The sequence below is a fragment of the Arvicola amphibius genome, chromosome 12 (assembly GCF_903992535.2).
Source record: "Arvicola amphibius chromosome 12, mArvAmp1.2, whole genome shotgun sequence".
In the NCBI taxonomy this organism is placed as follows: Eukaryota; Metazoa; Chordata; class Mammalia; order Rodentia; family Cricetidae; genus Arvicola; species Arvicola amphibius.
Window position 1 is genome coordinate 109,762,749 of NC_052058.2, and position 25,106 is coordinate 109,787,854.

Here is a 25,106-nt window from a genome sequence, read left to right on the forward strand (position 1 = left end):
AGAGCCAGATGACCAGGACATCTGCTGTGGGACAATGGTCTTTTATCCTGTCACTTGTACACTGATTGACCAGTAGTCAGGCAGGAAGTATAGGCGGGGTGACCAGGCAGGAAACAGAGGCAGGGCAATGAGAACAGGAGAATTCTGGGAAGAGGAAAGAGTCAGTTTGCAGTTGTAATCCAGACATAGAGGAAGCAAGATAAGAATGCCTTTCTGATGAAAGGTATCAAGCCACGTGGCTAGCACAGACAAGAATTATGGGCTAATGAAGGATGTAAAAGTTAAGAAGAAGCCTGAGCTAATAGGCTAACCAGTTTATAATTAATGTAGACCCCTGTGTGTTTCTTTGGGACTGAATGGCTGTGGGTCCAAGCAGGACAGAATCCTTAGTCAACATTGCCCTATTCCCTTGTGTGTTATGTGTTTATTTTGGCCTTGAAAATCTGTACCTGTGCATTAAACTAGAATAGCAATTTAAATAAGATAAGTAAATGCTCATTTTTCAGGTACTTTGTGACTAGGCATTTTTGTATTTTACTGTGAAGTAATGGACTAGATTGCTGCACTAAGTGCTTTGGTTTTGGGTGTGTGATGGTCTCTGGGGTGCAGGAACATCACCACAAATTCACTTTCATGCTTTTAAATTATAATCCAATTTGTTACCCAAGTTCAGTATGATTCATCCTTCTGCATGATGGAGCTATTTGTCAAGCAAGCAAGTACGAGGATAATTGTAGTAACAGTTTATGGAAAGTTAGGGTAACATTTCTGAGGCTTTCCATGGGACTCCTTCATTTGGGTGACTGGCAAGTCGCTGTTTTCTAGTAAGGATCTGTAGTTTCTCCCCATTAGAAAGCTTTGGCAGGTTTTGGTTGAAGGTATTTAGAAGATTCTCCTAAACTACGGCAAATGTAGGTTCTCAGTGCACAGAGCAGCACTCTACAGCTGGTAGTGGGAAAGATAACAGTTTCCCTTCAGCCTCACATGCGGAGTAATTGTGATATAAACAGAGAGATGTACATTTGTCTAGTTGTTTTAAAATTCATGTTGTGCTTGCAGCCATTAGGAGACAAGTATTAAGTAATATGCTTTTGTATTTAAGTAATTTTGAATATGTATTCACAATTAAGTGACACTGTGCTTTCAAGACAATAAATCAGTTGTTGATACCCTCCTTTATTCGGAATAAAATGGCAGCGTTCTGTCAGAGTGAAGTAATTTCTTCTATATTGAGATAACAGTCTCATACATAAGTCTTTTCTTTAATTGGTTTGACATGATTTTATGTTTATAGGAATATTGTAAAGAATACAGTTTCCATATGCCCCTTGTTCTGTTTCCTGTGCATGTAGTCATGGTGCATTTGTTCGAATGAGGAGACCACTTTGTTATGAGCATATCATTGTGTACCATCCACAGGACTGTATATGTTCTGTAGTTGCTTTTCTGTTCTCTTTTTAATCCAAGGTACCACAGTTCATTTGAGCACTATACTCTCTTGTCTCTGCTACATGGCAGGTTTTTTTCAGTCTGTTTTCCATGAGTGACAGATTTCAGGAGTATTATTGAGTTGTAGAGTATCTTATTGCAAATATTTTTGATCTTACAGGCCAATTTTAGAGTAATGCATATTCAACCAGGTGTCAACTGCTTACATTAAAAACAATTGAGATACAAATTCTTAAATAGTGACAAGGGTATAGACAAGAACATACGTACATACATAAACTGCCAAGTAAACCACAGCAGATTATTTTGATTGAAACAGTCATAAAAAAATATTGTCTTGTTTGTTGAACACTATACAGTTTGTAAGTTACAGTTCTAATTCTGTCATGCATTTAGTCAGTGCCTTCTGTTGGTCAGGTCTGTGATTTATGCAGTGAGACTATAACAAAGAAAAGTTCAATTTCTATCAGCTGGCAGGATTTACTCTAAAAATAAATGGACAAGAAAGGAATGAATGAGGCTAGAGAGATGGCTCTGTGGTTAAATGCACCACTGGGTTTGATTCACTGCACCCACATGGCAGCTCACAACTCACTGTAGCTCTCCACAGTTTTGATACCCACCTCAGGCCTCCTTGGGTACCAGCCAAGCACATAAGATACATATATACATGTAGGCAAAACACCTATACACACAACATGTAAAATAAATAAAATTAACTAAATTTGAAAATATGTAAAAGAAAAATGAAGTTATCAGGTTCTTATAATGTGTTATACAGGGTGTTAAGACAGAATGTTGGGAAGAAGGGATATTTCAGTGAAACATCAAAGAAGAAGAGCGTGATGGGTTGAAGATTGAATAGGACAAGTTTTCCAGGTAGAGAGTGAAGACGGGTGAAGACCCTAAGCCTACAAAATTGGAGTCTTAAGGAAGGAAGGGAAGTCACAGTAGGCAGAGGTCTTGTGCTATAGAATGATGTTGTTTCAAGTGTATTGCTCATACCATGACAGAACATTCCAGAGCATTCCTTTGTAAAGTTACATGTATGATAGATAACTGGGCAAGACAAGAGTAACTGGTTAATCTAGCAGAGGTGAGATCGACAGTTGTAGTAGATATGAAGAGACCTGGGGAAAGACACTTTGGGTGTGTTTTGGAGGTTGACAGGGTTACCGATAAGTTATATAGAAGATGTGAGGATAAGGATAAAAGTGATGAATGGCCTTTAAGGGCTGGCAATGTAGCTCAGTGGCTGAACTTGTGCAGGCCCTGTGTTTAATCTCTAGCAACACACACGTGTGTGAACACACACACACACACACACACACACCCTCTAGATCTTTACTTTGAATTGTGAAAGATTAAAGCCTTAGTTGGTTGGTTAGTAATAGTGGAACACTAATTTTATTCCACACACAACGGTTTGAATCTTCAAAGAGCTTCTATTACAGGAGTAGACAGAGAAGCAAAACACAAGAGGTAGATTGGGATTGTGACTGTCAGTGTTAGCTTGGTTAGTCTTTCCCAGTTGTGTTTGGTTAACGTGTTTTCTCCGTTGTCTAGTGCTGTAGTCATGAACGGACTCAGACATCAGACTTCTTCAGTGAGAGGCAATGGGAGGGTGGGAGATGAGGGAGGGCTTATGACATGAGCCAGAACATGGTGGCAGCAGGGTAAGAAGGTGCTTCTGTGAGTCTTCCTTTCCACTGATTACGACTGCACTGTCAGTGTTTGATACCTAAAGTCGTAGCTCACATATATTCCTACCTCTGGGGAGGCTGAGGCAGGAGGATCATGATTTAAAGTTTAGTCTGGACTACATTGTTAGAAGCCAGCCTGAGTGATATGAGACCTTGTAACCAAAAATCCAAGGGTGTATTTAAAATCTGTGTGCTGAAATGGGATATCACTGTGTAAAAGAAGTGTGCCAAATGTGTGTTCCCAGGAGGGAGGAAGGACTTTGGTTTTGTTAGCTGAAACTATAACATTTCTGTTCCTTTGCGTGTTGTGTGGAGTGATATGTAGTGGAGGTTAGTAATCTGACTGAATAAGGTAATCGTTATTAGTCTACTACTTCCTTGCTTTATGGTTCTACCTGAGATTTTAAATATTAAACTTTTTATCTAATAGATGGAACAATAATGGTATCTCTTATGGTTGATGTGAAATGAATGTATGAGTTACTTACACTGGCTTAGTAAGTATATGTATGTTTGTAGATATGGGTGACTAAACAAATGTTCATTTTATGTATGTCAGTTCTGCCATCATCAAATGATCAGGCAGTCAAAGATTTGTTTGTTTATATTATTTCCAGCAAATAAGAGAACCTAGGTTTTGTTGTCCAAGTGAGATATATTCTTATGCTCTCAATCATAGGAACTGTTTTAGGAAAGTGAGAAGACGGGGGTCTGGGAATGGCTTAGTGCAAACATTGGGAACTCTGTCTTACCTTTCTACAATCTTAAACACCAGACATCTTGAGAAATTCTTAGGCTGGAAAATGGATGCAGATAAGCTGTAGGAACCTGGCCTGTATATTCCTCGTCTAAGGCTCTTTTAGCAGTGCAAATACTTCATTCCTTTTAATCTTTTTTTGAAAGATAGCAGTGATAAAAAACATGATATGAGCTATTGCAGAAGAAATAAGTGAAGAAACTCCTCATTTGGGTAGAAGTTCTATATAATGGGGCTCTTGTCTCTCTTGTTTAAACTACTGTGTTGGAAATGATGACATGATTCTCTCTTTGAAATGTCAGGAGAAGTAGGCTGTGGCTTCAAACAGGGTGGAGTGGATATGGCCTCTACTCTTCATTTTGAATGCCATCTACATTCCTTACATGTAATATAAGAAAGCTATACACTTTTTATTCATACTTAAAGTCACTATGAAAACCACTTCTTTTCCTTTTCTTTATATTGAGAAATCATAGGTTTCTTTTTGAAAAGGATTTATAAGAAAAAGCAACATAAAGAAAAATCTAAAGTTCAGATTTTAATGCTCTTTTTTTCTCCTATCCTAGTTATAATGAAAAGACACAAATAGCAAAATTCCAATGATTTTAAATCAGCATTAAGTAGATAAGTAATTTAAAAAGGAAGTTCTTCATTTTTAGTATATGTGTTTGGATTTTAGCTTGTAGAAAAAATGTTTTTTTTGTTGTCAGTTGGTTTTTGTTTTGAGTGTGTTTTAGTGAAGAGTCCTTTGGGACGATTACAGTATTGTTTTTGAAGTCATCTCTAAAATATGAATGTGCAGCATACTTTAAAAATTCAGTAAACAAACTGTTGTATGCAGTGTAAAAGGGGAGGGGTTATTTATTCAGCATCCAGACACATGTGTAGCATGTTCTTACTGTGGTAGGAGGGACAGCCTGCTTTCAGATGTCCACATTTGTAGCCCCATTTTTAGAGCATGCTTTCTTTAAACATATTGGTTGATTCCATGACTTCTTCAAGGCTAGTCTTTCATGTGAATCTGTAGCCTTAATGGTATGTTAATTTGTAAGTTACAGTCATTTCTGTAGTTTGATACTGTAAGTCTGTTTCAGGTTAAAAATGGATTTGGGTCACTGGTTTAGCATTGTATATGCGTTTTTAACTTTTTGGTTTTTTTTTTTTTGTTTGTTTGTTTGTTTCTTGAGGTGTATGTGTGGCGGGGGAGGGGTCTCACTGTGTAGCCTAGGCTGACCTGGTACCTGCTATGTAGTTACAAGCTAGTCTTTAAATTGTGGCAGTTTGCTTGCCTCTGCCTTAAAATACTGGGATGGCAGACATGAGCCACACCAGGTGTTTTTTTGTTGTTTTGTTTTTTAAACTTTAATTACATAAATGTCATATTCTGAAGTAGAGATAATATTTACAACACGAACATATCTGTAACCCACTTGCCACAACTAACAATTCATGGCCACACACACTGTTCATAGTGTGTACCTCCTTTCTCTCCATATCTACAATACAGTATAGGGTTCTGTGTGTGTGTACAACTCTGTACAGTGAGAAATATCTTGCAGAGAAAGCCAGAAAGCCACTCTTTCTCTGATGTTTAGCAAACATTTCAGATAATGATTATTTTTTTCTAAATTCTTAAAAATATTTATCTATGACTGTGAATGTTTTACGCCATCCAAATACTTGGTTGTGCCTATAGAATCCCGAAGAGGGCATTTGGGTGGAGCTGGGAACTGAACCCTGGTCCTCTGTAAGACCAACAAGTGTTCTTAACTGCTGAACCATCATCTCTCCAGCCCTGTTTCAGATAATTGTGATTGCTGTTACAAATAGGATTCAAAGATTAGTGAGGCAAATGTTTTTGAGTATTGATTAGCTAAAGGAAGCTGGAAATGTAGCTTCTACTGACTTTGAACAATAAAATGGCTTAATTGAAAGTATTGAAACATTTTGGGTTCCCCACCCCCACCCTTGGTTTTAGAATATTTGTACATGTATAGAGAGCTGTCCTCAAGGAAGAGACCCTAAGTTTAACTTTGAAATTAGTTTGTTTTATATGTCGTATTTCCAGAGAATAAAGGTAATGTGGTACGGTATAGTTAACGCCTCTTTATTTTGACTGCTTCCTGTCACAGGAGGTCATGCGGGATAGTTTCTACTTGTCTCTCAAAATTTTTGGATCACCTCAGATTTTAGAATTTCAGATTGAGAACGTGCAACCTATACTGTTTCTAATAATAGCCCCTGTGGGGAATAATAGTTCTCTGTGGGGAAAGGAAAAGATAGATCATGGTTTCTTTGGGGGACCTCAGTAACCTCAAGCTAGCCTGTTTTACTTGGATAAAATATGGTGATTACCAGCCCAGATTTACGTCAGAGCCACTTAGCTTGTCTATGTGTCTGTCTGTGCTCATGTAGCCAGTGTACTGGCAGTTGCAGGCAGATTGTGTACGTCAATGCTGTTACTGCACCTGCAGTGTAACTCTCCATAGAACCATAGTATTTTAAATCTCAGGCACTGGTTTGAAAGGGAAATCATTATGGAAGGGCAGGGACAGATTTCATGCTGAATTAAAGATTCTGTGAAATGATGACTAAGTGATACCCTTTAAATAAAAATGAGGTGTATGGTGACCCACAATGAACTTTCAGTGTCATGTGCTTAAAAGTGTTCTGAGGTCCAGATTTAACTCAAAGAATACTTAATTGACCAGTTGAGTCAAACCATTGGTATGTAATAGGACTGAGATGGATTCTTGTCAGTGGTAGTGCAAGGGACACTTTAGTGAGACTTAGTCATCTTTAATACATACTTAATATAGTCTAAAGAGTATTCTGCTTTCAACCTGACCTGTCCTTGGTGCTTTAGGGGCCCTCTTCAGTTTGCTATACTGGATCTCTAGCACTAAGTGAGAAGCCTTCTTAGAATCATTCTTTTGAAGAACCCAGGAATTTTCTGGAAACTTTCATTCACACTTAACACTCATTCTTTAAATAATGAAGAGTCAGCCCCCCATTGTCAGCCACACTCAGAGAGTCCGGTTTGATCACATGCTTGTTCAGTCCCAGTCCAGCTGGCCTTGGTGAGCTCCCATTAGATAAGTCACACGGTCTCAGTGGTGGACACACCCCTTGCTGTCCTGACTTCCTTGCTCATCTTCACCCTCCTTCTGCTCTTCACCTGGACCTTGGGAGCTCAGTCCAGTGCTCCATTGTGGGTCTCTTGTCTCTATCTCCATCCATCACCAGATGAAGGTTCTATGGTGATATTCAAGCTATTCATTAGTGTGGCTATGGGACAAGGCCAGTTCAGGTACCCTCTCCTCTGCTGCCCAAGGACCTAGCTGGGGACATCCCTTTGGACACCTGGGAACGCCTCTAAAGCCAAGTATCTTGCCAACCCTAAAATGGCTTCTTTAATTAAGTTATCTTCTTCCCTGCTCCCATATCCACCCTTATTCCATCTCAACCATCCCACTCCCCCAAGCTCTCCCCAATCCCCCCTTCTCCCTTCTCTCTCCCCATCTCCCCTTCCCCCCACCCCACCTCCACCCCTGTGCTCCCAACTTTTGCCTGGCAGTCTTGTCTACTTCCAATTTCCAGGATGTTTTTCTTTGGGTTAACCTCCTTATTTAGCTTCTCTAGGATCATGAACTATAGGCTCAATGTCCTTTGTTTATGGCTAGAATCCACTTATGAGTGAGTACATACCATATTCATCTTTTTGGGTCTGGATTATCTCACTTAGTAAAGTGTTTTCTATTTCCATCTATTTGCATACAAAATTCAAGATATCATTGTTTTTTACAGCTGCGTAGAATTCTTAAGTGTATATGTGCCACACTTTTTTTATCCATTCTTCCATTGAGGGTCACCTAGGTTGTTTCCAGGTTCTGGCTATTACAAATAGTGCTGCTATGAACATAGTTGAACAAATGCTTTTGTAGTATGATTGGGTATCTCTTGGGTATATTCCCAAGAGTGGAATTGCTGGATCCTGAGGTAGGCTGACTCCCAGTTTCCTGAGAAACCACCACACTGATTTCCAAAGTGGTTGCACAAGTTTGCATTCCTTCCAGCAATGGATGAGTGTTCCCCTTACTCCACATCTGTACCACACCAGTGGGTCAGCTATTCAGGGTCCTCTGAAGAGGCGCTACCTGAAAGAACATGGGCTGGAGCGAGAAAGGAGACCAAGCAAGATTCTATTTGTCAAGGTCTCGTTTATTAGGGTGAAAGTTATAGCTTATATAGCCCTTGAATGGGGTGGGGGTAGGAAGGAACTTTTGCCGGAGTAGCAAAGCACCCCTGGTGTAAGCGGAAACATTCTTTTTGTGACTCCATTAACAATCAGTTTTCAAGATAGTTGGTATGTAGGGCGGGTTCCGTTAACAAACAGTTCTTAAGATGGTTGGAATGTGAGGCTCTCTGCAAATATCCTCAAGACAATGGTCCCTGCTATCATATTTTAGGACAATGGTCCCTGACACACATCCTCTCCAGCATAGGTTATCATTGGTGTTTTTGATTTTAGCCATTCTGGCAGGTGTAAGATGGTATCTCAAAGTTGTTTTGATTTGCATTTCTCTGATTGCTAAGGAAGTTGAACATGACCATGTCTTTTGGCCATTTGAACTTCTTCTGTTGAGAATTCTCTGTTCAGTTCAGTACCCCATTTTTTTAATTGGGTTATTCAGAATTTTAATGTCTAGTTTCTTGAGTTCTTTATATATTTTGGAGATCAGGTCTTTGTCTGATGCGGGGTTGGTGAAGACCTTCTCCCATTCCATAGGTTGCCTTTTGATAATGGCACTGGGTTTTGATTCTACTGCATGTACTGGCTTTTTGGGAGCCTAGTCTGTTTGGATGCTCACCTTCCTAGACCTGGATGGAGGAGGGCCTTGGACTTCCCACAGGGCACAGTGCCCTGACTTCTCTTAGGACTAGAGAGGGAGGGGGAGAAGGAGGGGAGAATGGGAGGGAAACGAGAGGAGGTGGACATTTTTAATAAATAAAAAAAGAGTTTTGACTCCCCCTTCCTGAAAAAAAAAAGAATGTCTATCCATCTGAAATATATCTAGAAAACCTAATTAACATGAATAAAGATGACTCTCTATTAAAAAAAATAAATAAAAATAAATAAATAATGAAGATTCTTTTTACCAAGGGCAGTCCACAAGTTTGTAGAATCACAAGTGGAGCTAAAAGGTTTGCTAACATACATATCTGCTTATCTTAAAAGAAAATTTTGTATCAATTCTGTAGTGATAATTGATAAATAAGGGAGATTGAATGTGAGACATGAAGCATAGGAAGATTAATAAGGGCAGGAGCAAGGTTGCCTTTGTTATGTTTCTATCTCTGCATTAAAACACTATGAACAAGGCAATTTATAGAAGCAAGCATTTAATCTAACTTATGGTTTCAGAGGCTTAGAGACCATGATGGCGGAGCAAAGGGACAGCTGATAATTCACATTTTGATTGCCAGTCATGAGGCAGAGAGAGATACAATCTGGGAATAGTGTGAATTTTTTAAAACCTTAAACCCAGTCACCAGGGACACACCTCTTCCAACAAAGCTGCACCTCCTAATCCTTCCTAAACATTTCCACCCACTGAGGCCACTATTCCCATCCAAACCATCACATTCCACTCCCTGACCCCCACTGACTTGTAACCGTATCCTAATGGAAAATGCATTTGATCCAATACAATTTAAAAAGTTCTAAGTCTTTTTTGAGAATAAAGGCCTTTAAATGTAACCCCCTGTAAAAATCAAACAAGAATGCAAAATTACATACTTCCAACAGATAATGGCACAAAATAAAATACCATCCCAAAAGCAAGGAAAAGAAGCACAATGAAGAAATGCTATACCAAAGCAAAATTGAAACCTATCAGGACAAATTCCAAATCCTGTAACTCCATGTCTGATATCAAAGGGCTTTGATGGCTCCACCCTTTCAGCTTTGTGACTGCAGCACACTTTCTCTCTTGAACTGGTTCCACTCCTTGTATGCAGCTCTCTTTGGCAGATTTCCCACAGCACTGGCATCTCTAGCATCTTGGGGTCTTGGGGTCTCTAACACAATCCAGACTTCACTTTCATAGCTTCATGCAATGGCTTCTCATGGAACACACCTGGCCTCAGGGGCCCTTGTTGCTTGTTTTTTCTCCTTTAACTTTTCGCTCTTTGGTGGGCCCACCACCAGCTCCCAAATAAATCACACACGGAGACTTAATTCCTACTTATAAATGTGTGGCCTTAGCTTGGCTTTTTTAGCCAGCTTTCTTAAATTATCCCATCTACCCTCTGCTTCTGGGCTTTTTTTCTTGTCTTACTTCTGTAAATCTTAATTTCATTCTTATTCCATGGCTGGCTGGGTTGCTTGGTGGCTGGGTGACTGGCTCTTGACAGCCTCCTTTCCTTTTCTCATTCCTTCTCACTTTCCAGATTTCTCCTATTTATCCTTTGTGCTTGCTATTGGCCATTCAGGTTTTTTTTTTTTTTAAGACCATCAGGTGTTTTAGACAAGCAAAGAATCACATCTCCACAGAATTAAACAAATGCAAAATAAACAAAAGCAACAGATCTTTACATAGTTAAACAAATGATCCACAGCATAAACAAGTAACACACCCTGAAATAATATTCTACATTTTCCCCTTTTTGTCTAAATAAAAATAAAAGGTGTTTTAACATAGTAAAATTACACAAACAAAAACAGTTATCAAGTAAGAATTTACAATATTCAGTGCATTTGCATTTAGCAAATTCAGAGAAATTATTATTTTACTTTATCTTACCTTAGTGAATCCAAAATTTTATACCTAACTCAATTTCTTTCATAATTAATGAAAATTGTAGTTGTCACAATCTAGTCCTCAACTCTATCCAAGACCCTAGAAGGCATTAATGCTACCTAAGTAAACAGGAAGTGCATTTTCAGCAACTTCCAAGACTCTATAAATGACAGAGACATCTACCTGGACCTAAAGTTTCTCTGCAAGGTTGGAGAAATTCATCTTCAGCCTTCAGGCCTAGAGTATCTAGCAGATTTTTCAGTGAAGCAGAAAATTTGAAGGACTGTTCTGCCTTGTTTTTGGCAAATTTTGTCAGTCTGGTAGACTATCTGGTAGACTCTTCTGTGAAGCAGGAATTTTGAAAGACTATCCTGCCTTATTTTGGCAAAGTTCAACAGTCTTTTTCCTGTTTGTCCTGCATGTCCAGTCTACACATTGTAAGCAGTCAAAGATAAGAACAATTTCTTTCCCCAGTGGCCAACATTGCCACAATAAAAATCAAACTCCATAAGGAGGTTCTTCAATGCCCATTATCTCTGAAATAAATTGGCACTGCCAGGAGCAGATGTGTCTCATTGTTATGAAAAGCCCTAAGAAAAATTTTTACACACCATATTCTGTAGGTCTTTGAATTGTTTGAAAACCATTTATCTGTCTAAAATACGAAAACACACCTAACAGATCTACAAATTTGATTGCTGTAGATGACTGACTACTGACCTGTGTTTCTTGATTATCCCAAATAGTTAATAATAATACCTTTCAAAATTTTGAAGTTTACCTTACATTTTTAAATGAACTGCATAAGTACAATATCTTAAACAAGAGTAGAAATGTATATACAATATGTTGTTACAAAAATAACCTTAAATTGGTATGCAAAAATAGTTTAAACAAGAGTTGAAACATGTATACAGTGTGTTGTAACAAGAATGACTTTAAATTTCTATCAATGTACAAAAGTCCATAACAATACAAAATATTTTAGATTAAGAGTTTTTACTTTAAAATAGATTTTATGATCTATCCTTTTGTCTTATCATTCCTATATTCCTGTAAATATAACATATCCATGATTCAATAATTAACCAAAGACCACCCACAATCCCAACTCTTGGGAATGTGGGCATCCCTTTCTCTACACTGCTTCTAGCTGAATGTAGATTAAGCATCTTTAAGGCTATGAGAAAAAAAACTGAGATAATAGCCAAATCCTGGGAAGACCAGCTATAACCTTTATTGATAGATAACACCTATCAAGTTTCAGGAGGTCTCTCTTGATCAGATTAGATCCATATCAACTTGGAACTAATCCATGACCTCTTGTTTCTGTAGAAACAAAAGCAAAGCTTCTTCTCTAAAACAATGCATTTTCAAAGTTTTTTTTACAAATACATTTTTTACTTCCATTTTGAAGTTAAGGTATTCTTAAAATATCTAGGTTGATTTATTTCAGCTGTCCCTCTTTCAATCCCCATATCTCTCAGCAGCTATATTTTGCTCATCGGCATTCAAAAAATTCAAAATCAACATGGCAACATACAGAACCCAGCCTCCCTGTGTAGTTCCCATCTTATGTGGCTTTCTATTTTCTCTTTTTCTTTTCTTTTTTTTTACTCTTTAAAAACTTTTTTTTTTTTTAAAAAAAAACTTTCTTTCTATACTTTCCATACTCTTTTTCTTTCTTTCTTAAACCTACACACATTTTAAATCACACTGGAACCTGTTTACGGCTTTTTTTCAGTCTGGACCTCTTTGACTGCGCTCTTAGTATTTTTTGACTGCATAAGCCGTATACTTATTATTTTTTCAGCTCTCTCAGGCCCTACATGGAAATATGGGCCCACATTGGAATGCTAAAATGTTGTTGTATTTTTTTTTTTTACTTTAACTCTGCGTTAGAACACCAAAATGTAGTTGTTAGCTTTTACTCTTTGCTCTTTGACTCTTTGCAAACTATACATTCTTTTTTCTTTCCACCTCACTTGGTCATTTTCATTATTGAGCTCATGAAAGTGATTACAAATAACCATGTGACAGAGACAATATTAGACTGCCTTAGAATTGCCTTCAAGGAAATTAACTCATTACTTTTCAATTTAACTTCAGGGAGATTTTTAGGACAAGGACACTCTTTGCCTAAACATTACAAGAATTGTCTCTAGCCAAGTTGCTCATTATTCCCCACTGAAACCGCTTAAACTGGGCCTCTAGTCATACTGCTCTCAGTACCACTGTCTTCCAAACAACTATTAGGATGGCCATTAAACACTGCTTACAGCATCCAACTATTTTTCTAGTCTACAGTGCTAAAGATTTTACACATTCCTTGAAAACCAACAACAAGAAAACCAACATGGTCAGGCCTGTCACAACAATAGTTCACTCCCTGGCACCAGCTTCTGTCTTATTTTCTTTTCTTTCACTGTGATGAAACACTATGAACAAGCTAGCTTATAAAATACCATGTTTAATCTGACTTACAGTTTCAGGGGTTTAGGGTTCATAATGATGGAGCAAATGGACAGCAGATGAGAGTTCACATCTTGATTGCCTCTCATGAGACAGAGAGAGGGAGACACAAACTGGGAATTGTGTGAATCACTTGAAACCCCAAAGCCCACCTCTAATGACATACTGACAAGGACACACCTCTTGATCCTTCTTAAATAGTCCCACTCACTGGAGTACAAGTATCCAAATATATGTGCTTGTGGAGGCATTTTCATTCATATTACTATACCACAGAAACAAGAAGAAAATTTATTTCTTGTAAAGGTTAATTGTGTAGAAAGCTGAACCCATGTAAAATATAGAGATTGTCATGCCACCATCTAAGCACTGTGGAAGAGACATGTTGAAGCTTATACACAGGAGTACAGCTTGACCACTGTTGGCTATGCAGTCTAAGAGTTAATGCACAGTCTGCATACCTGCGTATATTGTTTTGTTTTGTTTTTGTTTGTTTTTTTTCTACTTCCATTGTACTGTCTTGTGGAATCTTAACTATGATTTACCGAATACTATATGTAGATTTGCATCATGGACTTTGCTATAGAAAAGAAAAGCCATGTTACAATTTTTCTTAATTACCAATAAGATGCTAGGAATTTAGACTCTTTGAATTCTACTCTGAATTCAGCAGAAAAATGAAGCATTTTGGATTGCATAAGTAGACTAACCGTTTATAGTTACACTGTGCTCTGGGCACTCCTATTTTCACATTCATGATGTGACCTGTGCTTTCCCTGTGGTGACTGTCTTCCAGAGGAAGGGGGTTCACTTCACTGTGAAATATTTCATTTTAAATTACTTAATTTTATTTTCGCTAATGTTTTAGAATCCAGTTTTATACAGAGAGCATAGTATCTCATTGGTTGCTATCTCATAGTGATAGCATTTTGATACAGTACCTGTTTGTATGCTCAGGTTATTACTATTTCAAACCTACCCCTCTCCCTCCACTGTCCTTCTACTGTTTTCTCCACCCATCCTGTGTTCTGCCTCCAGCAGGTTGGAATTACCCCTCTTGCTATCCCTGCCTAAAGGAGAAGTGGGGAAGCTGGAGGGAAGATGCTTTCTCTTTCTCTGTGCTAGGTCCAGTGATTGCTAGCTCCTCTGTAACTAAAAATCTTGTTTCCTCTGGAATTATTAAAGGTAGTCTATAATTAATACTTCAAAATCATGCAGATTCTGTCTATATAGTATTATGTTTAATAAAAATACATTCTAAGTTTCAAGGAGACAATTTAAAGTCATAGTGTTATTTTAGTATTGGTAAAGTCCCCTGTAAGGTAGTTGACAAGATGGTGATAATAATTGCAATTCTTCAAAGTAATTATTCTCATATTTGAGAATTTCTTTGCAAGTATTCTTTTACTTTGAACATTAGCCATATTAAATAGTGCTAAATTCACACGCATAGACTATAAGATTTAAAAGAAAAGATTTTGTAGATTGTAGATTTATTGATTCACATCTCTCCCTCCGCCCCTGATTGTCGATTGTCTATAGCAGTGGTTCTCATCCTGAGGGTCTTGACCCCTTGTCGATTGACTCTTTCACAAGGTTGCATATCACATGTATCCTGCATATTACCATTCATAACAGCAAAAATTGCAACAATGTAGCAACAAAAATAATGTTATGGTTGGCGGTTGACCACATCTTGAGGAGCTGCATTAAAGGCAAGAACCCCTGATCTATAGCGTTTCATATGCTTTTAGGGTCTAATGCGGCAGTGGTTTCCTTATAAATGAACTGAGATCTTGATTTCTATGGTACATATTCCTGTTTTGCTCTATGGTGCAACAAGATAATTCTATATCCTCCCCTGATTGCTAACCTCTAAGTATTGTAGAATTGCTGTGGTCTTTGTGTGCTTGTGCTAACTTACCCTTTCGTTAGCAGCATGTTTTCAGGAGAAGCATCCCTGGCAATTAATTCCACCTGCTTTCTCTGTCACTTGTTTCTCAGATCCCTGTTTAGCAGCTTCCTGTCTGGTGTTCTCTGGTGTGTTGACAGATGCATTGACATGACACTCTGTGAGCCTTACGGTCTGTCACTGTTGTCCTCCCAGCTTTGGACATTAGGTACCAAGTAAATCACTTGCTCATTAGTGTTATGAGGCTAGCGCAACATTAAAGTACTGGCTTTGTGCTTATTTTCCTTAGTTACTAACAGATTTATTTGGTTCATTACAAACTACAATTAGTTGAGTTCATGCTATAGTTACAGTAATGTGCATGGTTCATAGTAAAGATGAACACTTTGCTGTTTTCGTGTGGCAAACATTCTACCTGTTTTCTAGCAGCCTTGGGAGGTGCTGCTGAAAAGTGAGAGTTACTAGGTGGATCTCACCAGCCCTGTGAGCTCACCCCCACTTCATAGAGAAAGGAATCCAAGTACAAAGTACTTGCAGTGCTGTATGTGGTTCATTCTGCTGCATTGCTCTTTATTTGTACTTCCATTATTTTACATCGTGGTCTGAAGGGACTATAACTAAGATTTCCCAACAGAATCACACTACATCACAGATACAATTGTCAGCAGAATCCAGTTCACTCACTAATATGCTAAAAGGTGATTTCTAAGCAGCATGCGTAGAAATCACCCCTTCCTCATCTTAATGCTGAATAGCACACACAGAACATGAGATGTCCTCTGAGTTCTCTGGTGCAGGTTAAATTGATAACAATGTTTCAGGAACTATGGCTTGATTCTTTGAAAATTGGTGGAGTATTGTTGTATAAGAAAATAGCATATTTAACCAGACTTTGCCATGTAGTTATATTAGTATGCAAGTGTGCATGTGCCTGTGTGTGTACATGTATATGTGTGCACATGTGTGTGTGTGTTGATGGTGGGCTTTTTGCTTTTTTTTCTTGTTTGTTTTTGGATAGGATCCATCACATAGTCAAGGCTATCCTCAAACTCATAGAAGTTCACTTATTTCTGCTTTCTAAGTGCTGGAATTAAAGGCCTATAGTTCCAGGCCTAGCCTTAGTCACATTAGTTCTTGAAGTTGAATCATTTTAATTTGTGAGTTTAGGCCAACTTAATATATATTTATTCTTAAAAATTTATCTCTTACTTTATGCTTGTTTATCTTGAGGAGTCCCATTGTTTTTATCCTAAAGCATTGCATTCCAATTATTATGAAGGGCTAGATTCTCTTCACTGGTCTAATTAATAATTTTAGGAAATAAATAATGAAATGATTAGAAAAGAATCTGTGAACTGTATATTCAACACATAGACCTTGCATATAGAACCTGGAACTTAAATCTTTTCATTTATGATTTTAGGTTTTCTAATTACAAAACAAGTAGTTTATTTGCAATAGCTGAACTGTTTGAGAAAGTTAGAGCCGGGGGTGGTGGCTCACACCTTTTAATCTCAGCACTCCTCAGGGAGGCAGAGGCAGAGAGATCTCTGTAAGTCTGTGGCCAGCCTGGTCTGCAGAGTGCAGAGTCCAGTACTGTTACATAAAGAAAGCCTGTCTCAGAAAACAAATAAACAAACAAACAAGTCAGTATATGAGGTTTGTTTATTTGTTTATTTAGTGGTTTGTTCCCTCTTGTCTAGAAGGTGCTGTCTTTGGGGGAATGTAGCTGTACCTTTTAGAATGTACTCAGGTAGTAACATTTTCACAACATTGTTTGCTTGTATTTTGCCAATAAGAAGGCTCAGATTTGGTCCGAGGGTCTGCCTTTTATTGCTATTGAGATATTGAGGTTTATGTGCAGGGACTAGGGGCGGGGGAATAACTATGTGCTTGACCCTGTTCAGAAGCTTCTGACTCATGAAGTGTGAGGCAGAGGTTTACATGGTCAAGTTAGTCTGCACAGTGAGCTGCCTGGACAAGATGCAGCAGCATTGCTGCTCACTGCATAGCCATTTTGTCCGTGGAGGGAGGCCCTATCAGTAGCTGATCTTGGTGGCATGGCATTCTCAGGTCTGTGATCTTTGCTGTGCATGTGCTCTCACTGTGTTCTCACAAGTTCAGTGCTGGGTTTACAAAGGGCAGATGTTAACTACACTGCTCTCTCAGGCTGGCCCCTTTTTCATCCATATGCACTTGCTTTCTATGGCAGATGGCTAGGAATGCCTGGCAGGAGCTTTCCAACTGTGTCTCTTTTCCTAGCTTGCTATAACTTGGTGCTTGAACAGTTACTTAGATAATTTGTTTCTTCTCCAGAATGTAGACCCCTCCTCCTAAAGTCATGGTGCCTCCACCCTTTCTGTGTTCTTGCTCCAATAGATCCTTTCTAATTTTTGTCTGTTGTTTGTCTGTGTCTCTTTTTTTTTCTATTGCCTTTGTTAATTTTACAGTTGATTGCTTCTAATAATTTATAATGGAGGGTAAATTTGCATGCTTTATTTGTCATATATTTCCCAGTTTAACCTTTTAAAGAAAAGGCATATTAAAGTATTAAAATTCTAGGTATAATTTGCTACTTCCAAAATTTATACCTTGACATACTCTTTATGAGGACACAGTGAGACTGTCTCAAAACAAACAAACAAAAATACCAGAACATGCACACAAAAGACCTGTAATTTTATAGGTTTTTAGTATCTACTGTTAACCAAAATTTATAAAATGATAATTAACATCAAAAAATTTATAGCCGCCGTGAAAAGGTCTGGGGCCAATACTTTCTGTACAATTTGAGGAAAGAAATGATTACATGTCGTGAAGCAGTGGGAATTCGCAGTAAGCGTGTTATTGAGAATGAAGTGGACGCATGTAAAGGTGTTAGAATGCCTGATAAAGAGTAATAAATTATATTCTGCTTATACCTCCCAAAGCCTTGGTGGGTGGGGATAGAGCAGTTGAAGTTCAGAATCATTACCAAAATCTAGTGGACTCCCCACAGACTGCTCTTTTAGTTGGGGACATTTCTTCTAAACCACTAGAGGTTAGGCCAGAGCTGGTAATGACTCGGCCATTTCACAGCAGGCTTTTAGTCTAGATGCAGAGTTTTTTGTGCTGTTTCTGCTGCTTTGGCCAAGCATTTTAGTCGGTCTACTTAAATCTGAGCATCCTATGCACATAAAAACACTAGCTGTGACTTCCCCTAAAGTACAGATAGGTATCATATGTCACATGAATGTTGCTGTGAACTTTCCTTGGCTGAGGAAGAGGATCATCCACTGAGCAGCCCTCAGCGTGATGGGAGTTAACAGTCCTGTCACTGGAAGGTGATGATAGTTGGAAAGCATAGCAGATACAGGTTAAGGCTAGGACAGTTATTCTGGTCCAGAAATTCAACTCACCTCAGCTCAGCAGAAAGATTTCCTGCTCAGAGTCCTAGGGTAGAGAAAGAAAGACAGTTTAAGAGTGTGTCAAGCAGAGCACTGTGTTAGAGAATATATAAATGTCTATTAAATAAAGTAAAATTTTTATTGGCCTTACTTTTTTGGTTCCATAATGGTTAGGAGGAAATACCTTGAGGACTAAATATGCTTTTGTCATCATATATGTTTACAAGACATTTGAAAAAGACGACAATCCAAATAAGTGGCTAAAATTCATATTTCTATTAATATATGTTGTAGGGTTTGTTCGGTCTGAACCTAATCAGCCTTTATTTATTTGTTTGTTTGTTTGTTTATTTGATATATTTATTTGTTGTATGTGTTTATGTCTGTGTCTGTGTTAATGTAGATACCAGACATAAAGGATTCTCTGGAGCTAGAGTTATAGGTAGCTGTGAGTTGCCATATATGGGTATAGGATCTGAACTTGGGTCCTCTGAAAGAACAGTAAAGGCTCTTAACCACTGAACCATTTCTCCATTCCTGGTGTTTTGTTTTATTTATTTTTTGTCAAAATAGATGTGAAATAATCTCCTAAACCTTACTTTTCTTGAATTGAAATACACTTTGAATCTGTTCACATACAGAATTTTCCAAGTCACATTATTTATGTAGCTACCTGAAGTGATTGGGCTATAGACTAGGGATAGTCATTGGTCCTACTGAGTCTCTCTTGAGTTTTAAAAATGAGAAGGGTGCTATTGATGTTGATTAGGTATGTGTTAGGTGATCGACGATATCCATGAGGAAACTGATGGACAGATAGATGAAGTGACTGTGTAAAGCCACAGAACTAGAAAACAGTTAGGGCATCTTGCGCACATTGGTCTTGAGCCCTAGTTTTTTATTTTTATTTTGTATTTTGCTGGTGTGATAGAAGTACTGTGCCTTCTGTCAACGGACGTGTCACATTTCACATTCCCTCCATAATTAGGATTTTAGGCATTTTCCACCTAGGCTAGTTTCCTTCGTTTTCCAGATTTTTATAACTTTTTTGTACGTTTTCTACAGACTTTTTAAGGTTTGATACGCTGTTCCTTGGTTGTCCACTGGGGAGTCACTATTGCTTAGTGAACAAGTGTTTGGTGTGGGTGGACAGAGCTGTGATGTCAGGGAGTGAAATGATGGTCCTGATGGGCTTCTCCTCTCCCGCAGTGTCTGTGTTTCTCCACAGGTGGTCTCTTCTGCTTCTCTGGAGGAGCATGCATGGCCTGTCACTGCTTCTTTGTCACAGCCACGCTGAAGCTCTTTCTAGGAATGGCTTTCCAGTGTGCTAGTCGTGCTATTTTCTTGGGTGTTAAAAAATGCTCCTCCCCTGTTTCTGGTTTCCTGGGGATTTCTGAACAGTGGTCCTTGCTCTGTCATGATGGATGAGGTTAATAGTGCATGCTCTAGTTCACACCCTGGGCCAGTATAGCTGTGCCCTGGAGCTCCATCTTACCCAGCTAAACCTTGAGTCTTCTTTGTATTTTGTTGAAGATTGAACTCAATATTGTATCTTCAGCTCTCAGAGGAATAACTGTCATAAGGGCAGCACTTCTTTCTATAATAATAAGCCACAATCCCGGGAAAGGATGCTGGAGAGCAGAGGCTGCTTGCTCTGAGGTGTACCCAGGTGGCTTCCTTATTAATAATTTCTGCATCTGTAGATTTGGGGAAGGATCTGAGTTTAGTAGCACAGCTTCTTTGGATGTCCAGCTTTTCTTGTTTGGGTATCAGGCAGGCCTTCTAGTAAGAACACTTTTTTCTCTTTTGGATGAGATGTACCTTGGTTGGTCTGAGCTGATGTACTGACTTCTTTTGTTTTGGTTCCAGGATGTGGGTCTGGTCAAAGAAGAAGCTTGTGGTTGCCTTTGTTGTCTCCTTTGCTGCTCAATGCCCTGTGGCTGTTATCCATTGGATTCATGTTCTTACTATGGATGTTCCTGTTTCCACTGTGGTTCCCATAAGACCATGCTGTCTGTTTTTTATCCTGTTAATGTGCCTGCTTCCTCCTGATTCCAGCAGGAACAGCTTGTAGTCCAGAATGAGGAACAGAGCAAGAACAACTTGATGTTTAATCATCTTCTCTCTGTCCAAAAGGAGCAATATTAGGCTTCTGTCTCTTTCTGAACTCCAAGGGGACAGTGTACTAGACTGGGCAGAGCAAACTAGTGAAGGTGAAGGTGGTAGAAGGAGGGAGTTGTGAGGATGCACAGCATCCTGGGGGTCATAGAGAATGGTCAGTGAACAACATAAAGCAGTCCTTGCCTTTACAGGCATACAGCCTAGAGACATAGGACCCCAGGAAGGTATGTAAATATGTTGGTGAGCATGTCACACTTTTCAAACCCATTTGAAGTATTCTATTTTGGTCACATTAAAAGCCAGAGTTCCTACAGGGGTCTGAAATACTCCATAACATCTGCTGGTGGCTCCACTTCTTTGTGGCCTGAACTCAGTCATTCCTTCCCTGTGTTAGCATGTTCTGAGAAACACTCTGCTTTTGGCTGCCTCCTCTGACTGTGAACAAGAAATGCTGCTTTCATGAGATTTCTGGGTTCCCTAAAGGGCACATCATAATTCTATCTATAGACAGTAGTCACAGGAAAAATGAATTAAATTTATTATTTTTTTCTCTAGGTTGCATCCCAGCGCATAAGCTCAGTAGACCTCTCGTGTTGTAGCCTTGAACATCTGCCTGCCAACCTCTTCTACAGCCAAGACCTTACTCATCTCAATTTAAAACACAACTTCCTAAGACAGAACCCTGCCCTCCCCGCTGCCAGAGGACTTGGTGAACTGCAAAGGTGAGCCTGTTGATGTGCTGCAATCCTTCAGAAGAGCCGAGCTGGGAGTTTTCTCTTGACTATTCTTACAAGTCTATTTTTCCTCTCAGAAGGCAAGATAAAATGACTTTCTTATACAGTGAGGACAATATTGATTATCACTCTGAAATTTTCCCTAAGGTTTCCTGCCTTTACATTTTTTAATTGTAGTCTTTGATACCATACTTAAGTTTGACAACTGGTATCTTGGAATAGAAAGGGGCACTGGATTCATTTTAACTAAGCCCATTTGAGGGGTGAGGACTATGTGATATCCAGGCAAATTCCAGTTAGTAATCATCCGAGGCAGAAATTAGATTCTGGGACTAGAGAATGACTCAAAGGTTTTCAGTTAATATGTGATGTTTTCTTCTTTAAGGAAATATGGCAAAAATGTTAGCATTTGACAAATGCAATTGTAAATACCTGAATGACATTATTTTCTTCATTCTACTTAAGTGTTCCATAGTAATCCAAAATTAAAGCATACATAAGATGAGTTTCTTGTGACTTCCAGAGCATTCACAAAACAGACAGCATCTGTGAAATGATCGCATATCCAGATGGCCTCAGTTAAGTGGGATCTGGGCCCCGCCTTGACTGTTGTTTCTTTCAGAGGCACCTGGTACCACCCCTTCCAATCCTGTGTTTTTTGAACTCACCCCCTTCATTCCCCTCTCCAGCTTTCCTGAGTACACACTTCCCTCACTGCCCTGTACCTGCTCTGTCCTCCTGGGCATTGGAATTCTGTGCAGAATTCCACTACAGTTAGCTTGTTTCCTGTATAAAACAAAATGAAATGTATAAAAACTTGTGCTTTAAAAAGTATATACTTATTCCTTATTAAAATAATGCTGTATATAGAATTTTAAAATTCTGCTAAAGGTTTATAACAAATAGTTCTCTAAATTTCCAGTACACTGATCCACCTATGTTTTACTTTTGACTGAGCAACTTTTGTGCCATTTGGATCTATTGTTTTCTCTAATCTCCCTAACTACAATGCACATACTGCCATGCTGGACATTCGGTTCTGGTTTGTTACCTTAAGAAGGTGAGGCCTTGGTTCTTCTGTTGTCTCACACCCTTCCTGCCTTATGCTGCATGTACAGCTCTTTCCCCATTTTCTTGAATGATCCAGTTGGCTTCACTGTTACCATGTTAACATGGAACTGTTGCTCCCACCTAAGGAACTTAAGTTCTGTGAAAACATTTCTGATGCTGGCTTTACTAGTGGCCTCTCCTTTTCATTTGTACTCTTTTTTTCTTCCTTAGCTCATGTAGTCTTCCTGACAGAACTTAGCACTCTTCCAAACACCTATTACTTGGATACTGCTCCCCTTCTGGAGCTGATATAGGTATTTGTCTTTTTGCCTGTTACTAGCAAAGACAGTGAGTATTTCTTTTTCTCAGGGTATGTCAGTTCTATGTGAGAGGCTTCCTTTGGCTTCTTAATGATGCATGCCAAGATTGACAGGGTGGGGAGGAGAACCAGAATCTCAAGGTTAAACATGTAGCTTTTTGTCTAGTCCTCCTATTTGCTGTGCCTGATGTCTTTGAACCAGTAATTCTCTGGGTTAGTTTCTTTGGGAATAAACTCTTTGGCTGCAGTCGATGAGATCTAATGTCTCCTTATATTATCCCCCCCTCCCCCGTGTGTGTGTGTGTGTGTGTGTGTGTGTGTGTGTGTGTGTGTATGACAGAAATATAGGACAGGCATACACAGGCATGTGCATCCTGGTGGGTTCCTACCAGATACACAGGTCCATCTAACTACTGACCATATTGAGAAATAGATTGTTATCACCATACAACAACTCTCTCTTTACCCCCTTGTTAGCACTGATGATTTCTGTCCTGACCTCTGACACTGACTCAATCTTACCTGTTTACATAGTAGACATAAGTGGATCATATAGTTAGTGCATGTATCCAGTTTCTTTCTTATATTACTCCTTGTTAAAAGCAAAACAATGTTTATCTTGGTATTTAGCACAGCAGTCCAGACTGGCCGACTCAAATGACCTGTATCACATTTTACATTATATAAGCACTGTTTTGTTCTCTGTTGCCTTCAGGTTGAACAGGTGTGGCTAAGAGACTTGGTCTGTGACACTAGAGATGCTGGGCTGACATTATGTGGCCCTTAAGAAAACAAAAAAAGGAGACTTCATACTAGGTTATTCTTAAACAACTTACTGTGCAGTACTTGCATGACATCCATTGTTCAAATTTGTTTTCAAAGTAATAAGTAATAAACACCCTCCCACACATAAAGATGTATATATTGATGCTGGTGATTAAAATTATAATATATATTTATACTTCAGAAATCACTGGTTACATTTTCAAGTTATAGTTTTAGTAAGCTCATTCTTTGCTGGCACACATGCTTTTTTAAAAAGACTTATTTTATGTGTATGAGTTTCTTTGTTGCATGTATGTATGTGTACAACTGCATGCCTGTTGCTCAGGGAGGTCAGTTATGGTCTTTGGTCCCTTGGCACTCAATTTAGGGAAGGTTGTGAACCCTCATAGGGGTTTTGGGAATTGAGCCTAGATGCTTTGTAACAGCAACACGTGTTCTTAACTGAGGCATCTCTCCAGTGCTTCTTTGACAATTTAATACATACCATGTCATATAATTAATACAGTATATATTATACTTGATATAACATATTTATTACACACTTCAACTTCTACTACGGTTGGCACACCCTCTTTGCTGCAGCCCCTTTTTATACGTTCATGTCTCCCTACAGCTTCCTTTCTTATATTAATGTCTTTGTTTTGTTTGTGAGTTACTGAATTTAACCAGAGCCATCTTGTACCTACAAATTTGGAACTGTCCATTGGAACTTTGTGGGCTCACCTGTGGATACACAGCTGAAGAGAACAATTGCCCCTCTTGCAAAATCCATCAGCGACCAATAGTTAGCAGGGAAGAATGGGACTCTGAGCCCTTCTTTGATCAAGTCTTGCGGAACCCAACAGAGGCCACCTTAGTTGCTCTCGGGCTCATGATTGCAGTGGCTGTGATCTACTCAGAGTGTACTTGGAAGTCTCAGGTGAGGAGGAATAAATGTCCTGTTGAGACTGAGCACTTAACCACCGCTCATTCTCAGCACCTACAGCGGCCGGCCTCGAGCGAGTCTCCACATTCACCCAGGAATGTACACTTCTAATGCTGTTTTGAGACAATGCACAATTTTTATTAGTGTATATGTAAGAAATTCATGATAATAAATATCTACTGCATATTTCACTGGGAACATGTTTTTGAGATAACAAAGAATAATTTACTTTTATATTTTAACTAAGTCTTAAGGAATTAAATTTTAGACTGATATTAAGACAAATTCTGATACCAATATTTTAGGAAGAAATTTTATGTACATTAAAACAGATAATTTTATATACAGTAAAACAGATAAGAGCTCTCTTTGAAGTTCAGTGTATTTTAAATTTTTATCTATGAGTATTAAACAAATGATTACTTTTCAAAGAATATTTAAATTTGTATTTGCAGCAGCATTCTGAGTCTGGGAAGTCACACAGGTCTGCAGTTTCAAAAGGAACACTATGTTTTTGGCTCTCCCGCTGAAGACATTGTTCATGGGTCTTCCACTGGAAACACTGTTCATGGGTCTCCCACTGAAGACACTGTTCATGGGTCTCCCACTGAAGACACTATTCATGGGTCTCCCACTGGAAACACTGTTCATGGGTCTCCCACTGGAAACACTGTTCATGGGTCTCCCAC

General features: G+C 38.8%; 1 protein-coding gene across 1 annotated transcript in view; it reads left to right on the forward strand.

The window, feature by feature from the left end:
• Phlpp1 (PH domain and leucine rich repeat protein phosphatase 1) overlaps positions 1 to 25,106 on the forward strand; it is a 212,216-nt gene that overhangs the window by 93,377 nt on the left and 93,733 nt on the right. The window contains exon 4 of the mRNA XM_038349966.1: positions 21,159 to 21,325. Coding sequence (XP_038205894.1) covers positions 21,159 to 21,325 — 167 coding nt within the window. The remainder of the gene's footprint in view (positions 1 to 21,158; positions 21,326 to 25,106) is intronic.